This window comes from Ictalurus punctatus, chromosome 4 (assembly GCF_001660625.3).
Source record: "Ictalurus punctatus breed USDA103 chromosome 4, Coco_2.0, whole genome shotgun sequence".
In the NCBI taxonomy this organism is placed as follows: domain Eukaryota; kingdom Metazoa; phylum Chordata; class Actinopteri; order Siluriformes; family Ictaluridae; genus Ictalurus; species Ictalurus punctatus.
In genome coordinates this window covers 15541627-15560000 of record NC_071284.1, presented here as the reverse complement: position 1 = coordinate 15560000, position 18374 = coordinate 15541627, and the positions used below count along the sequence as shown (strand labels likewise).

The 18374-nt window shown below is 39.5% G+C and overlaps 1 protein-coding gene across 4 annotated transcripts in view; it reads right to left on the bottom strand.

Annotated features, from left to right (window-relative positions):
- Positions 1-15721, bottom strand: part of cbfb (core-binding factor subunit beta) — a 52290-nt gene extending 36569 nt beyond the window's left edge. For 2 of the 4 annotated variants that reach the window (XM_047155110.2, XM_047155108.2), the window contains exons 1-3: positions 15244-15721; positions 14628-14714; positions 12953-13069 (exon numbers count right to left, since the gene is read on the bottom strand). In XM_047155110.2, the coding sequence (XP_047011066.1) occupies positions 12953-13069; positions 14628-14714; positions 15244-15321 (282 nt within the window). In that variant the 5' untranslated portion in view covers positions 15322-15721. The remainder of the gene's footprint in view (positions 1-12952; positions 13070-14627; positions 14715-15243) is intronic. The other 2 variants (XM_047155109.2, XM_047155107.2) reach the window with 1 other exon arrangement.
- Positions 15722-18374: the final 2653 nt, after the last annotated feature.

Here is an 18374-nt window from a genome sequence, read left to right as displayed (position 1 = left end):
ACACATGACACATGACATTCTGGCCATCATTGGGAGCCATTTTAATAGCTGATTACACATGCTTGTACAGATTAATTTACTATGTAAATTAATATATATAGATTTTTTTTGTCCTGCCAATACTATATATATACATACATATATATGTATACACACTATATATATATATATATATATATATATATATATATATATATATATATATATATATATATATATATATATATAGTATTGGCAGGACAAAAAAAATCTTTCACCCTAATATCAGATCACAAGTTTGAATCCTGACGATGCTACCCATGAGCAGAGCAAGACCAAGACAGGAGGAATGGCTGTGCTCTCTGTGTGGGATGGCCAATCAAGGTCGTCTATTAGCTCATGCAGAATGAGAAGAGCACTTCCCTCATAGTGTGTTACGTTGGCTGGGTTGGCTTCATGTGTCTCAGAGGAAGCATGTGCTTGCTTTCATCCTCTCTGGGTGGTAGTTATCATACGATAGGGGAGAGCTCGCTTGTGGGTGGGAAATGGCAGGTGACCAAATTTGGGGGGAACAGAATAGTGCAGCACAAATCTGTCATGTAGCTCGTAACATAATTTAACTTTAAAAGCATGACGAGTTAGCTATCTAAGTGCATTAATACTGACTAAGGAAAATGAGTGAATAATGGAATCCTTGACAAGAGAGTAACTATATGTACCCATAGGCTTTATCCTCTCTTGAAAATGGCTCTGATGTAGCATATCATATTTCTATTTTTGACAAAAACACAGCCTGGCTAACATTTCAGCTATGAGCATTGTGTTCACTCCCAACGTCCACGTAAAAGACATTACTTGAGTCTGGACATTCATGCTAATTGACATGTAGTATTTAACTGTGATGTAGTGCTTTCACTGTATGTTGTATCAGAAAAAAAAAAACTCTGGTTAATGTAATATCAGCAGCTTACTGAACTATCGACCAGGCAACTATGAATAAAAACCACATAGCTCAGACATGCAATCTGTTTGTTCGGGCCACTGGAGGCGGGGCTCCTGATTTGTCCACCTCTGTAAATGGTGACCTACATTCACTCGTGTGCTACAGTATGGAAGATCATGTCATCAGATCCTAAAGCAACTTAGTAGAAAAGAAATTCAGCACGCAAAGAGGCAGAAAGGTTGCTGACCAGCGGCTAAGCCAGGTGACTGCAGTGGTCTGTTTCCTGGAAGTAGGAATGTAAGCCACACCAAGCTGCCACATTTCTCACCTGCATCCTGACACTAGAAGAATAATCACCAAAATAATCCCAAAGTCCAAACATGCTGCACGATCATCAACACTGTCTGTTTCTCTAGTAGCAGCACTCATGCCACTCCCAAACCAATGAGAAGCAACATCTATTGATTGTTTACTCATTTAAATTTTTTTTTTTTTTTTTACACTTTACATGATTACTCTTCAAATAACATATTTGTACAGAAAGGAATGTTTGCTGTAAGGACTTTGGTGTTTAAATTTGAGTGAGAGTCAATTTGGATTGCATTTAAAATAAAAAATAAATGTGTATAATAGTGATGTTTGTGTTAAATATTTTCATTACAAATGATGAAACTGAGACTGAGGTTAGTTGCACTCCTGAGTATTAGCATTTTCTACAAACCTCATCTTTATTTACAGCTCTCTCTGTGCTTCTTACAACTAGTTCACACTTGTTTCTGGAAAACCTGGCCTTCCAGAATTTGTATCACTGTAATCTCCTATACAACGATATAAATATGGATTCTACCACAGGTTAACAACAACAACAACAGGCCAGACATAACGTTGGCAACAAACGTCTGAACCACACTGAAAATCTGGTTGTTGTTTTTTTCCATTTTAAAATTTGGATTGTCGAATTTTGAAATATTCAAAACAAAGAAAGTAAATGTTGAATATCTTTACTATATAATATTCAAGATTCTGTACTTTTTTTAGGTCCCTATTTAAATGTAAGCAAACATGTGATATTGAACATGTTAACTGCTTTGTACAAAAGGTCAGATCTTCCCCCATTTCTAAGCGCTTCTGTTGAAGCACGTGTTCAGACGACACGCTGATGGATTTGATCTAAAATAGATCAGAAGGTTTTGCACAAACTTGTGGAGTCCATGCCAGCTCGAGTGCACACGGTCATTAAAGCAAAAAGGGTCGGTACCAAATACTAAGAAACTCTAAAAATCATGCGAATATTTCAGCAACTACTTTTCACTCAGGTTGTTGTCAATAATAGAATTTGAAATGCAAAATTGTCTTAAATTAGAAAAGAATGCAAAATGGAAGCTTCTTCACTAGTGCTCTCAGACTTTTGGACCTCAATGTAAATAAATGTAGAGGAAAAAAAACATGCAGAGTCTAAGACATAATTCTTACTCACTTAGTTTCTCTCTTAGCATTGGGTACTTTCCTAATAATGGACACAGCCTAAAATTGGTAACATGACAGATGTTGCATGTAGAGGAGCCAGTACTATAAAGTTAACTGGTCCCTTACCATCAATATCAGAAATTTTTATTTTGGTATCAAAGATTTGTTAGACTTAGTAAGCCAACAAATTGGGTTTCCCCTTTCTGTGACAAATTCAGGGCACAATTACATTTGCACTGCAGCAAGCCAGGCACAGTCAGAGGAAAGCAAACCATTTAAATGGCAAGAGACATGCAGCAAAGAAAAACACATCAGTCTGCAGCATCACCAAGAAAAGAGCACACTTGGCAATTCAGCCAAAAAGAGGGAAAACTCTCTCTCTCACACTCTCTCTCTCTTCTCTCTCTTTCTCCGTCCATTTTTCTGGTCCAAGCATAACAGCAGCACTGTGCTCCTGAACAGATCTCCAAGTTCTGCAGCGGGAAAAGATGAAGCGTGCTCTAACAATAACAGAGCAGGAGCTTCATATAGTGCTGCTCCCTACCACACTCCAATAACAATAATGTGTCTATATGACTACGCATGAGGGTAGTAAGAACACTAAGGCATAGAGAACTAATACTTTATAACACCTAAGCCAAATATACATATACAAAGGCCCACAAAAAAACTTATTGGGATTATTTTACTGTTGTTCTCATTTTTTATTTAAATTAAGAAATTATTTCATGCATAAATTTTACTTCTTAGAAATCTGTTTGCAGGAGTCAAAGCGTCATAGCCATGGTCATAATATTAATAATTACAGACGCCATTGTATACAACGAGACAGTGGTATACCAATCCATTTCCTCATATACATAATAGCAACACAGAAATATCACATCGCATTACTTCATAACATTCATACTACACATGACATTTATCACCATAAAAAAAATTGTAATCAATTACTTTAACATTTTAACATCAAAATCAGCTGATTCCGATCAAAGGTTTCTTTTAACGTCTGTTAAAAATGTTAGAAAAGATATATGATGCATCACAATAAATATATATATAAATATGGTATGGTCTGCACTTATATAGCACTTTTTTTAAACCTTAGCGGTTCCAAAGCGCATAACACTGGTTCTCATTCACCCATTCACACACACATTCACACACCAATGGTAGCAGAACTGGCATGGAAGCCTGCCATCGGGAGCAATTTCGGAGGGGCAGTGGTGGCTTGGGGGGCAGTGGTGGCTTGGCAGTTAATGCTCTGGGTTACCGATGGGAAGGTCGGGGGTTCGGGCCCCAGCACTGCCAGGCTGCCACTGTTGGTCCCTTGAGCAAGGCCCTTAACCCTCTCTGCTCCATGGGCGCTGTATCATGGCTGACCCTGCGCTCTAACCCCAACTTCCTGACATGCTGGGGTATGCGAAGAACAGAATTTCACTGTGCAAATGTATATGTGATAAATAAAGACTCATTATCATTAACTTGGGGATCAGTGTCTGTCCCAAGGACACTTCGAGATGTGGAGTCATGTCGGCCAGGAACCGAAACGCCAACCCTACGATTAGTGGACAACCTGCTCTACCATATTGCCATTTTGCGCAGCCCTAACTCAGAACCGTGTCACATATTCCAATTTCTTCATGGTACTAGTAAGTAAGAATTATCTCCTACATACAATTTTCCCTAGACACTGCTTTACTGCTGTTAGTAGTGTCAAGAACTGACTAATGGCAATGAATAAAAGCACAAAGTAAATACTGCAGGCAGAAAAAATTTATATCATTCTGATTTGTTTTTAAAGCCAATTTTAAAAGAGAGAGAGAAATAGAGAGAGAGAGAGAGAGAGAGAGAGAGAGAGAGAGAGAGAGAGAGAGAGAGAGAGAGAGAGGATGTGCCATTTTTCTTGTGCATGTTCGACTGTATTGTGTTACAAATTAAACAACAAAGCAAAGGAAGAGAAGCTCTGTAATTAAGATATTACTATTGAAGCTTAAGAACATTTGGACTAAATGGGCAGAGATGAGAGTGATGTGGGTTTTTTCTGCATCTCAGTTGGTGCATGGGAGAGGTCATTGATCGGAGTGGTGTGACTGGAAGGCTGACAGACAGGATGGGGAAACTTGAGCAGCACACTATAATTGAAACCCAATGGGAAAAGGAACGAAAACAACAGACCCAGTTCCGTTTTTCCTCTCTCCCTCTCTCTCTCTCTTTTTCTACATGTCTGTCTATCTTTATTTCTATAGCCCAGTTTTGTTTTAACAACGCAGAAGCAAATCTAAATGTGAACACAAACATAATACACAAAGAAATAATCCCCCTTACTCAAACATCCCCAAAAAAGGCTGAAAGTGGAGTGGGGCAGTGGAGTGCTGTAGTTCCATGCAACATCACGGAGATGGAAGCAGCAGGAATCAATTAGCTGGCTCGCTTTGATGATGTCACTGACAAGTTGTCTAAGGGGAGTGCGGCTTCCGTTCTAGTTAGCCGGAAATGCGCCACCATGTAGTGTTTCTATGGAAAATGCCATCCATCACTCTGCCAAGCCCCGTGAGCAACTACACAAGGCATGGTCGAAATGTTTATTGCGATAACTGCGTAACCTTGTGTTATGGTTTACAGTGTCATAATGATGCTGTTTCAACAAAATACACGCATGCTTTTACAGAAAAATAACAATTTGGATTTTTTTTTTTAATTACATGAAGGTGCAAAGACTGTAAAATCTGAAATAAATGAATAACAGAAACACAAATGACAAAATCGCATCACCTACATGAGCCATATATAATGACTTATACATGTATAAAGACTTTTTTGCCCAAACTGTTATCAATACTCTCACAATAATGCAAACTGTGTCTGTGGTAAGAAGCCAACTCATCAAACTCATTTTTGTAATAATATCATTCTTAAAATATTCATGTAATCCATTATGTAAGGTTTGGCGAGTGTCTTGGTATTTGCATTTAACCTTATTATATCCTACATTAAATAAGACTCCTGATATTACACAGTCAGATCGAAAATCAGAAAATAATGGAGCAGGTAATGCCAAGCCAGCCTTCTCACTACCCAGGATTATACTAGGAGAAGTCTACTAGGAGACCTGCTGCTCTTGTGGAAATGAGAAGAGAGGTCTTCAACTCTTTATTTGATTTCATATTTGATTTTCCACTGAATGGCCTCCTACTCCCTGTCCATGTGCTCTGTCTTGGGCTCAACTGTCAAACTGGCGCCGCAAGGCTCCTCAACAATGTTCTCTGGCAGTCATACATATGGAGATATGCTTAGTAAGTGGCAGGGATGCATGCAAAAGTACGATAATGTATGGAAAGCAGACACAAGCACGTACAGACAAATGCGCCAACACAAACCCATGCACAAACAAATGCTGACAGACGCAGACACACACAGCTTGGGAATGAGCTTTAACACAAAACTATTAAAACTCCAATTCCTGTGGTGAGCCTCAGACTACAGCCCCTTTCATAACGGAGTCATTTAGGCGGACTCGTCCCGGCACTATCTGCCCCCGAGCGAACATTCTTACGCACGCAGCCATGGCAAAGATTTATAGAGTATAAGAGAGAAAAATGCCACGCCCCAATGTGGCTCTGAAACATGGCCCGCGCAATCTAGGCCGTAATTCTCTCTCTGTCTCTCTCTCTCGCTCTCTCTCTCTCTCTCTCTCACACACACTGTACTTCTGCATTTTTAAATGCCATCGACTGCCTCAGTGTCTCACAAATTCACCATCAAGTCCTCTATGAAAAGGTCTTGTGATCAAACTGATCTCACTGAGTATTCAGAAGAAATCCAATCAATGTCTGTATGTATGTCAGATCTCACTAAAAAGAAATTGTAGGAACAGCCTCAATAGATTACGCTACCTTAAACTTAACAGTTTCTCATGCCTCATTTAAATTGGCTTGTGAACTCTGAGAAATTTGCAATCATGATGGAAGTATTGATTAGATACAGTGTGGAGGGACTCTAGATACAGTTGTAAATGGTAGCAGCTAAAAGTATATCATTTTATGGCCTCAATGCTGCTTTATCCTCTTGCAAAAACCCCAGCCTGTTGGCGTGGCCCAAGCAGACGGACCCAATTTCTGCTTTGCATGAGCAAAAAAAAAAAAAGAAAAAAAAAGAGCAAACCACACACCAATGCAAAGAGAAAGAGGAGATGAGAAGAGGGGGCCAAGCATCAGATCGCTCAAAGCCTTCCAGCTGAAGCAAAGATCCAGCATCTCCAAGGAGATCACATTTCAATGAGATTGGGTTTAAATGGCAATATGGAAGTGTGGCTCACAAATCTAGCTCTTACTATGTCTCCCTCTTTGTGCTTTGAGCATGTCTCTAACAGGAAAAGATGAGCTAATATAAGGTCTAAGTGAAGGGCAATTAATGTACAGATGCTGGTCCTTGTAGTTAAACAGGTGATTCATCCCTTAACAGGATTAAAAATACACATATTCAGTCTCCATTTTCACATTCTGGCCCATGAACACAGGCTAAAATCATCATTTCTGGTATATAGTGTTTTAAATATCCTGCAGTATTGCTAAATAGGAAATTTATTTGGGATTAAAAATATACATGCATGCAACTTGCATGTGAAATGTATTTCCCATTAACGCATACAACTTGGAATAACTATTTAAGCGTATTTCTATTTAACTTTTATAATTTTTGGTAAAGTTAAGAAAACTGGGCAAAATATTTTTTTTAAAATAATAAAAAATTCAATAGATCTGCCAAGCCATTTATTTTGTGCCAAGCCATGTGCCATAGGGCCTGAGCTTGAGATATTTTTTTTTTCTGATTTGCATTTTCAGGCAGAAATGTGATTTTATTGAAGTGATGTACAGAATGGGGAGACTGAAGGAGTGTGAAATGGCAGATTTACCACATTTGCAAATATCATATTAAAACAATTCTACAAATATGGCATCTGCTGAAGTTCTACAGAAACAGACTGTTCATTAATCAAAGAGATTAAAGTCCATCAAAGCTTCAGGGCCTTCTTGTTGTGTATTAGGTGAACTGACAAACCACACAGATTCACAAAGCCATCCAAAATGTACGTATCGCTTCTGCCTGCATTGCACTGGAAGGTAGCAATTAGTGTCAGTTACAGTTAATATTTGCAATCACTGGACCACTTAATTACAATTATTACACATGCATTTCGAAAAGGTCAGAAAAGGTGTCTGGCCTCTTTGGAAATTTCAAAAAGCATTAGGTTATACAGACAGGAAAGCAAACAGACAGTACAATACTAAAAATATTTCATACCAATCAGTCCAATCAGTGTTTACTTTGCAATAATCTAGCTTTACACTAGTGCAGGTCTATTTACTGTTTTTTATTTTATTTTATTTTTTATTTAAAGCTATACTACATCTGCCTCTGTACTATGTTCAAACATACTTTGTAAAAGTGTTTTGTAAAAATGGCATTACTATAAATTAAGGAGGCATGAATTCCGAGCCAAACTGCGCCCACCCAGTGTTTGAAAGTTCAGCGGGCACATAATATTCCCCTGCCTCGCTCCACATCCCTCATTAGAAGCACTGTGTGTGGGAATAAGGAGCTAACTGTTGGGTTGAAGAGAGCTAGGAGCGCAAAGGATTTTGGCTGGGACAGGGTTAACATCTCCTCCCAAGGTTGTGCTAGCTACCGCTAAAATTAACCTCCCCCACAGCTGGTTCCCATTAGCGTGCAGTGACACTGGGAGCCTGTACTTAAGCTGTGCTGCGGGGGCTCGCGGATAATACTACTGTCCCCCCGCCACAGGCCAGGGTAAGTTTAAACTGGCCCCGCTCCGCTTCTGCTGGCATCGCCTGTGTTTCAGAAGACGGGGGAGAGGAACACAGCGGTAAGAGGAGAGGGGGTTACAGATGAAGGCCATTATAGCTTACTCGGCTTACTACCTCCTGAAAGTCCAAAAAACTCAGAAGCTGGAAAGAGACAAAGCTGGAAAGTCTGGAAATCAGTGTGAATTCAGATATGAAAAACAGTGAAATAGTAGGACTGTGCAGTTTGTGTGCGCCTTAATATATATCCTACTCTAAAGTAAACAGTGTTGTGTAATTATACGGGCTCAACTAGTCGGTTTCACCAAATCATCTGGCAAAAGCAACACACGCTGGCAGGTTCATTAATAACAAAAGGGCACACTGAGACAACAAATAATTATAAAAGTGAGAGGAAAAAAAAAACCTTGAACCTGATCACAAAAAAAAAAAAGAAGGACAGCACAATTGTAAGGGTTCTTACACATCTCTGAGTTCGTTCACCAGGTCCGAAACAGCGCGAAATCCATACTTTTGGTCTGTTTGCTATTTGGTTTGGTTTCACACTACACATAATTAAGTGAACCAAAAAAGAGGCTGAGACTTGCAGGTCTGAAAATATATTCGTAAAACTCTTTCATTCGCTGCTCATAAATATTGTATAATGACGGACACCTTGCCAAGTGTGTGTAGAAACACACACACACACACACATATACATATATGTATATATATATATATATATATATATATATATATATATATATATATATATATATATAAATATACATACATACATACATACATACATATATATACACACACACACACACACACACACACACACATATATATATATATATGTATATTTAAAAAATTTGTGAGTTGAGTCCAGCATTTATTTTCTCTTTTGTTGTTGTTGGTGGTGGTGGTGGTGGTGGTGGTTCAAATATCAGTAACACACTGCATTTCTGCAGAGCAACAATTTTGTCCTTGGGCTTAATTTGTGCCTCACAGGTCAGATTAACAGCTCGCACCGACAATAAAATGCTACCCTCAACCTATAATGCACGTCCTGTTTGGTTCATTCACCGCAGTTCTGTCGAATTCAGGCTTGACTCGCATTTTCACTGCAATCGACCACTTGAAATTGCACCTGAGAGCAACTGCTGTGTTCTCATCTGCCTATACTTAATGTACCAAGGGGGGGACACGACACCAGGGTTCCGCTGGAATGGACTAAAGGCTGCATGTGTGAAAGCACAGAACCCTGAAGGTCCAACCTTTCTAGATTCCCTGAACACAGTTGCTTAAAAGGCCTTCATTCTGCACTCTACAATCATCATCAAATCTCTGCATGTCAGAGGAATATAATTAGTTTCATTTAAGTGTTTCTTGCCATGTAGTACTGTTTATATTTTTTAAATTCAAGTCAGATTGTATTTCAGTTGTATTTTTTTAACAGTCTGGTGGTCTGGCAGTGAACATGACATTCTCCAAAAGCAACACCTCCGTATGTACTGTAGATTTACCGGGATTATAAGCTCAATGTTGACTCTGTCTCAGAGACTTGAATGTGTTTCAATATACTGTACGGTTCTCTACTTTCCAGCTAAGGTGCTATTTATTTGGGGCTTTTCGTTGTAGTCTATTAAAACTTTAGTGCACAGGGAGGGATGTGTTTGTGCAAAAGGTTAACAATCAGCTTAATTAGGAGCAGAGGTTGGAAAGTATGCATGAACTCCACTGGTCTGACAGCAGGGCTCTACTGGGGATTTAGTGTGTCAAATACACTGTGTGAGCATATGTATGTATGGTAAGAGAAAGCAGGCGAGCAGAAATTGTGAGTAAGAGAGAAACAGAAAGAAATGAGGAAAAAAAGAGAAGGCTTATCAGCACGGGGTCTTTCACAGCATTTCCTTTTAAACAAGGAGGAAAGGAAATGTGTGCTCTAAAACTTGATTCTGGGTTATAAACCTGTCAAACCCTATCATTTTGGACATTATCTTCAAGACCTTAGCCCTTACATGTTAAAGGATGGCTTTTACTATAGGCAACACATCAGTGCATTACCTTTGTTCCTTTGTTTCAAACTCCCAGATGAAGAAACTATATATTTATATAACTTTTTGCATTGGTACCACCATTGCTTTGTGGTTTACTAAAGCATTTCTGTAAAAGTCATTTTGAATATCTCGTAGTAGGTTTTTTCCCACCAATAGAAAGAATCTATTGGGCTACAATAAATATTCATTAAGTCTATTAAATGAAATGGTCAAAATTTCCTTTGAGACAAGCATGTAGCAAAAAAAACATACACGCTCAGTCTTGCTCATGTCTTGCTACAACTTCTTCAGCATGTATTTAGTTCAAGATTTTACAGTTTACTGCTAATCTAATTGTGAGATCCATGTGGGTATTTTAGAAGCAGCCGGTGTGAGGTTCATTAAAGTCGTACTGGCTTTGTGTGCTGCTGGAGGTGACGGGCAAAGATATTGGGTTACCATCAGGATTGACCTCGCAAGCGCACTCAAGCGCATTCACACCCACACGTACGTCCTCAGCCAGTCGTCAGCATAGGACTACACACACACACACACACACACACACACGTGCAACCTGTCACGCCTTTTTAAATAATTAACAGCCAAAGATTAGTCCGTCAGCCTTGGGGCCGAGAGGTCCATCGATTTCTCCGAGATGCATTTTTAATGAGCACATCTCGGCAAGCCACTGTCCGTGAAGAGAGGTTTCAGCAAAGCCAACACCACCGCTAACTGGCCGAGCGTGAAGTAGAGAAACACAAACAAAAGCCAATAAGTGTGCTTCGAACATGTTCTTAAACAAACACAACTGCATTCCACAGCCAGAAAGTATAAAAGGGTTAACCGTAACATTTTTATTCTGTATGTATTACATGCCCTCTTTATGCCAAATGGTTCTCCGCAGAAACTGAAGCATTCTGCCGGATATTTTGTGCTATTACGATATGTAATAGGCAATGAGACGGGGTATTTATTAATATTGCTGATATAGCAGCAAAAACCAGCTAAATGGGTTTGTTTCATCACACTTGCGAGGTTTTACACAGGACAAGCTTTAGAATGTTCATATTGGATAAAAAACAGAGCTCATATGACACTGATATGACTCACTGATCTCCCGATGACTCAAGCCTTTGTACTGATGGGAACAACGTGGAGGAGATCGCTGTCTGCTTTAACAGATTCACAGGACATTCAGTATGCAGGATACATCTCAAATTGCTGATCTATGGATCAGCTAATTCTGCATATATATATATATATATATATATATATATATATATATATATATATATATATATATATATATATATACATATAGATAGAGAGAGAGAGGGAGAGAGAGCTATAACATTTCATTCTCTCACTGTCACCAAGAGGACAAAATGAGCTGGTTATGTTAAAGAGGCAACAGGTTCAGGATGCCTGAAAAAAAAAAAGGAAGAGGAGGTGGGTTCTAGCTCTGCTCTCAGAAATTAACCGGAGCTTATAACGATATAACACAGGTACAATATGACTGCCCTTATCAAATAAACTGTTTATGTCAGCTGATGGATGGATGGCTAGATGAATGGATAGATAGATAGATGGATAGAGGATAGATAGAAAGATTTGATAAGTAGAAAAAAATCGCACACACACACGTGACATCGCAGGGCACCACACACGCACACACATTCACACACTCATTTGCACATTGTGGCTCTGTGCCATGCCAAGGACATTTGAAAAACAACAACATTAACTTGATTTATAAAAATGAAGTAATATTCAGTAGTGTAGCCTAATATTAATAGCAAAAGCTGATGTGGCAGTTTCTTCTAAAATAACAAGTGGTTCTGATCAAAGTAATGCATGGAACAGAGACACAAATCCATTATGGTATGGGTTTATTTTACATTCTTATGGGTTTTGGAGAGTTTGCGCTAGACTACACATCCTCTGAATATATAAAGGAAGTGAAGGGGAGAGGGGGCAAGTTTAGAAAATCATATCTATCTATAAATGGAAACTGGTGACATGCTTCGCTCAATAGTTGTTGTTTTTTTCAGGGAAGTAAAACATAATATTTCATCCTTAAAATGTATACAAAGCAATCATTATAGACAATTACAGACAACCAAGCCTTTCATCATTTAAAACCCAACCGAACCAGAAGAAACCTACTCTGTAGCCATTTGATATAAGTTCAGTAAGTGTTGTACTTGGAATTCTAGAGCTTTAAGGAAATGCCGTATAAGTGTATGAGGATGAGCAAACTATGCAAATATTAGCGCATTTCAGGATGTGAAAATGGGGAGGAAAATGGGGAGGAAAAGAGAAGCAAAAACAGAGTTGATTTTATGTCCCAAATGACTGAACATAATCCGAAGAAGAGATTTGTTGGAATGGAGATTATTAGAGTTATCAACCAGAGATAAACAAAGAAGAACAAAATGTACAATTCCACAGCTTGATAGAATGTGGATATAAACAGAGATTAAAGAAACAGCCACTATAAAATCTCTGAAATATGTGTGTGAGTCTTCTGTTCTGCTTCTGCTCTGGGTTTGTATGACTGCATAGATTTAGATACATGTCAAAACATGATATAAATTTATAAATATATGGCCTGTTTGAAATGCTTTGGTGTTACTGTACCATGATGTGGTTGGGCCAATAATGTTAACCTGAACAAAAGTGAGTCAAGAGACAGAATAAAAGAGAGTGGTTACCTTTCCTGTCTCTCTCTCGAAGTCCACATACTCTCGGCTGGGCATCTGCCTTTGCTCACCATGCAGGTTGGCGGGGAAGAACTGCAGCGAGAGATTGGTGCCGGTCGCCACAAAAGCCTTTTAGAGGGAAATCAATACAAACAGGATCAGAAAAGCCCAGCCTAGGCATTAATTATGCAGCCCGCCATTTCTTTTGCACATCAGAAAGGAGGAGGAGGAGGAGGAGAACAGCCTGGAGCCAGGGCCCGGGCAAGAAGGGAAAAGAGAGAGAGGGCAAAAGAAAGAGAGAGAGAAAAACACAAGTCATCATTTTCCCCCATTTGAAGTATTGAGTTACGCACATCTGATTCTATTTTACCAACTCTCACTGCTGGCAAGCTGCGCTGCGGCACACTTAAGACTGACTATGAGATGGAAATGAAAAAAGAATAAAGGAGCAAACGTCTGTTGGACGTTGTGAGATAGCAGATGAACAAAGCGAGAGAGGTTTCGAAAAATCAATAAATTGTTTTATATGCAGCCCTTCCCTTACATTAATAGCGGCAGGACTAATACACTGGTTTACAGTCGTACCACGGTAATTTAATAATCTTGTGAGTGTATGGAAAACTAAAAGAGAACAGTCTGTACTTAACGTCTCAAGATTCCGGACTCTGCTTTTTAATCGTCAGATCTGAAATGTGCGGCAAATGTCGGTGCCTAAAATATAACGGGAGTATGCCGCCATAATAATCTTATAATAAACGCTGCTTTGTTTTTATAAGAACGATAGAAATTACATCACAAATACGTTACATGTTCTACCATGTATATGATATACACATTGTAAATAGATCCAAACAGTTATGATCCGAGTCCTCCATATGTAGTAGAGGAATCATTCACTAAGTGTCCTGCTTTAAAATAAAAACATGCATACATACATGCATAAATACAGTATATAATATTGATAAATTAAGTGCTTAGGTTTAAGATTTAACACATTTTCGTTCACCATAACAAGCATATATGTATGTATATTTATGTGTGTGTACATGTTATGTGTGTGTGTGTGTGTGTGTGTGTGTATATATATATATATATATATATATATATATATATATATATATATATATATATAAAATTTATTTATTTTTAAAACCAAATGTGTGAATCTTGTGAACTGTATCACCTGCAACTGTATAATCTCTTTCACGTGTATTAGAAACCAGCAGACACACTACAATAGCTCACCTGCACCGACTGGAGGTGTTTACAAGAGCTTTTAACCCGACACCCATCCGAGCTGATCACGGAGAGACAGATGATTCAAATAAAAAGTCCAGACAGAATGTAGTGGCTGACGGGCAAATCCTTTTCACAACCCATTCACACCACCCTAAAACCACCGAACTTACCTTTCAATCTGAAACTAAAGCTGCCTTTCTTTCTCTTCTGCTCCACACGCTGGAAGTAGCTGCTGTGCAATTTGCTTGTTACTGTTCTGACAGAAAACGAGGAAGTGTCTGGAGTTCCGGGTGTTTATTAGCCTCGTGTTTACAAGCTTATATGAAAGATGCTAACATTAGACCAAAACACCTCGATTTAATTCAACAGCTGATGAAACTGCTGGTGAAAGAGGGAGAGAAATACAGCGAGGAGGAGGGGGGGGAAACTGAGGAAAAGAAATACTCACTATTTCTGAGCGTCCGTCCCGGCAGGCGTTCTGGAAGCGGGCTTGTCTCTCCTCGTGGGGTCGGTCTCGGAAACCCGTGTATTTAATCTGTCAGTAAACACGCAAAAACAACACGCTTTTCATAAAGCAAACCTTCTGCAACAGTCTCAAAAACCTCTACGGTTTTGAGTGTCCCAACTTCCTCCCCAAATCATCTCACCAAATCATATACAATGCGCAGCTTCAGCGTTATAAACTACAAACTACAAACAACAAACTTGGTGAAACTCCTGAAATTAGACAAAGTTTAATAAACACGGAAAGAGTCGTGAGTGTTTGGTCGGTGAAAAGGTGATGCGCTTTATCAAGGTGACAGGAGCTGAGGTAAAGGATGAGGCGGAAAAGCACGTCGTGTTTAATACCAAATGCAGTTTATACCACAATCAGGTAACAATAAAGTGACAGAAACTGTGGATGAGACACTTTCCCGATGTAAAATGCGTCCAGGTTTGAAGAAAGATTGGTTAAAACGAATAAAAGTGCGCCACGGCTCAGCTCGGCTCAGCTGGCTCTCGTGCACTTCGTCTCGAGAGAGAATGTTCACTTTGTTTCCGCCACTTGGACGGATGAAGTTTACCTCGCACTCGCGGCTCAGCTTCCTGAAGAACTCCTCGTTCTCAAACTTGCTCCTCTGATCCGGGACCACCCGAGGCATCTTGAACGTTACGTGCTCTATTTTGCCGACTTTTGTTGTCTTATACAGTGCAAGAGAAACAGCCTCTTCGGAACTCCCCGCTAAAATCCCGCTCGCGCTTCCTTCCGTCTTTTTCTTCTTCACAGGATGAAGCGTGTGTCGGTGCGCTGCTTTAATATTCGCGTTATTTTGCGACAGGAATTTCTAGCGTTCCCGAGCTCCTGTGCGGTCAGTGTCCGTCACTACGATACATTTGGCACGATTTCGTAGTCGGCTAGTATTCTCCCTCCCCGTGCGTGTGCGTGTGCGCGCGTATGTGTGTGTGTGTGTGTGTGTGTGTGAGATCACTGGCTGCTGACGACGAGGCGCGCGCTCGCTTTTACTTTATCCGTGGCGCGGCATGGCTCACAGTTACTTCCTGGCTCCTCTGAGTCCGACTTATGACTGTACACCCGAAATACTCCCCCCACCCCATTCACAAGTCTCTCCACTACCGAGCATCTGCGCGCATGCGTTCAATCCGAGGGGGAAAATAAACTTCATGAAGCCAGTTAGGCCACGAGCCTGTGTCATTTACACTGCCTCATATAGGCTAGTTCATAACGTACAGTACTACAAAACACCTCGGCAACTGTTCACCTAGCAAACACATCCAATAATAATGAAGACTGCAGCACTGCAAAATTCCAAGGAATCACAGGCCACACTCCAACAGGCATCTTTCACTAATCACTTTAATGTCTATTATGTCCACATGGCGTGAATTATTGATTGCATTTAAACAAGATCCCACAGTAAATCCGATCTTGTACATAATAAAGTACACAGCTCTAAATGCATTTGGAAAGTGCTAGACTATAGCCAATCACTTACATTTCACATAGATGAACATATTAACGATGCGGCGATCAGGATTTTCGCAGCTGATACCAATTACCGATTTCTTATCGTCGCGATCCCAATCCCGATCGTGCAAGCTTTATATAAGTGACATGTAAACTTTCTGTTGATCGTCACTGTTAAACTCTCTCTTTTTTTCCATATAAAGTAATACCACAATTGTTGCCTTGGTTATATTGTTTACAGTAATGCTGTAGATCGCTGTTTTAATTGAGAATCAAATAAATAAGCACAACAAATATCCGTTTTACAATGAACGTTAAAAAAAATAGTAGGTGTTTAAAAATACACGGCAAATGGTGAATTTTTCATTGTTTCTTTGAGACCTCGTAATAATCCCAAACTGGTGATGACACGACTGCAGCGCTAAAGTTTAATACGCGTCATCATGTGCGTCATCATGTGCGTCATCATGTGCTTTACATCCTCGCATGTTTTACGTCAACAAATTGCAGTCGGTTCGTGAGGTCGGCCCAATTTAGCGACTTGCGATCGAGTCATGGAATGTGATTATCAACTGATAGGGAGCATCCTTGGAAAATAGATGAAAGTGCACTAAACTTTAACACTTTAACTTGAAAACAGTAAAGACGTGATGTCAGGCGAACAATGTGATCACACATGAAAATAAGCGAATCATATGAGAAAATCACATCTGAACGTACATGTGAAAAAGAACTCCATGACCATGACATGAAAAAAAAAATGTGGGGGGGAAATAACGTGAAAAATAACAACGCATGCACATGTGAAACGTGTGTGTGAAACATAATATGTGTAGTGACTAAAAAACGTGAATTCACGTGACTTTTCTCTGCGGGTAGAGACTGCAGCTCACACTGAAATGGGCCTGATGTTTGAGTAGAAGCTTCCACATGGCTATATCGTGCTCCAGTGAAGGCAGGGTGCCTGCTGGGTATCAACATCTTTTTTTCTTTCTCTTTTTTTGTGTCTGTTTTGAAGTTTTGCCTTCTCCACAAATGGGGGTTGGTGGAAGAGGCTGAGATGGACTGAAAAACAGAAAAAAAAAAGTACATACACCAGAAACAGCTGAAGGCCTCAAGGTCCTGCTAGTTCAACAGATTGCATCACTTTTTTGTGGCTGGCCTTATTTATAGCAGCCCTACCTTTTATATAATTTCTCACGACTATGATAATGTTACTCATGGAGCTGGGAGAAAGAGGTGAGGTTTAGATGTACAGTGTTTGGTCAAACTATTATACATATTCTACATTAAATGGTGAGCTTACACAAGAATATTTACTTAATGAGAGATTCAGCCCTGTAATGTTCTTGTAATAAAAATGAAGGACATATCCTGATTTCTAAGCATGTGCTCTGCCTCTAATATTTTCACTATGAAAGATTGATGATATTATTATGTGTAACTTCAGAAAATCTCAGATGTCCTGCTTACATGTAACCTAATGTATGTTACTATTACAAATGCATTATTTTCTTAGCACAAAATACTTTCTTCCCCCCAATGAATGAACATATGCCAGTGTTTCTTTTTACAAACTGTTCTCACAGACCAGCATGTTCTTACTGAAGATATGGCCCCATACTGCATGCACTTAAATTTTAGTGTGTTCTTCTTCCCTCTCGATCTCGCTCCATCACTCCTCAGACTGAGATCTGGAGTGAGTAAATGTGTTAAAAGGGTGAGCTTAGTGCCAGATGGGGCGTGCAAGTGCTTTAATAGCACCACAAAACGCTCATTAATTAATGAAATATTCTGCGGTTACTGTCGGAGACTCGTTCTGACTGAGCGCTTGCAGTCAACTGCCTAGATGTCTGCTTCAGTAGACTTCAGCTGAGAGTGCTTCGCCTTTGAGGACTTGCAAAAACATTATTGCTGTTTTGTGCACTCCAGCAGTTTCAGAATAGTTGGAATTGTCAAACATGTCTGAGCTGGTGTGTATGTTTCAAAGATCAGAAAGTTTCACATATTTTGATCTTTTCTGGGCTAGATTTGTCATTTGTCGACGTGACAATTCTGGTACAAAGCACATTTTTTCATATTTATTAAATATTAAATCATGCCATGCAAGTAAGCTGGTAGCATCTAATTGCTCTGCTGACTAAACATGTTTTTGCTTTTGCTGGTTTGTGCCTGAGCCAATTCAGTGAAGAGTCTAAACATAGCTCTGCAAGTCAAAGCACAGGTTCT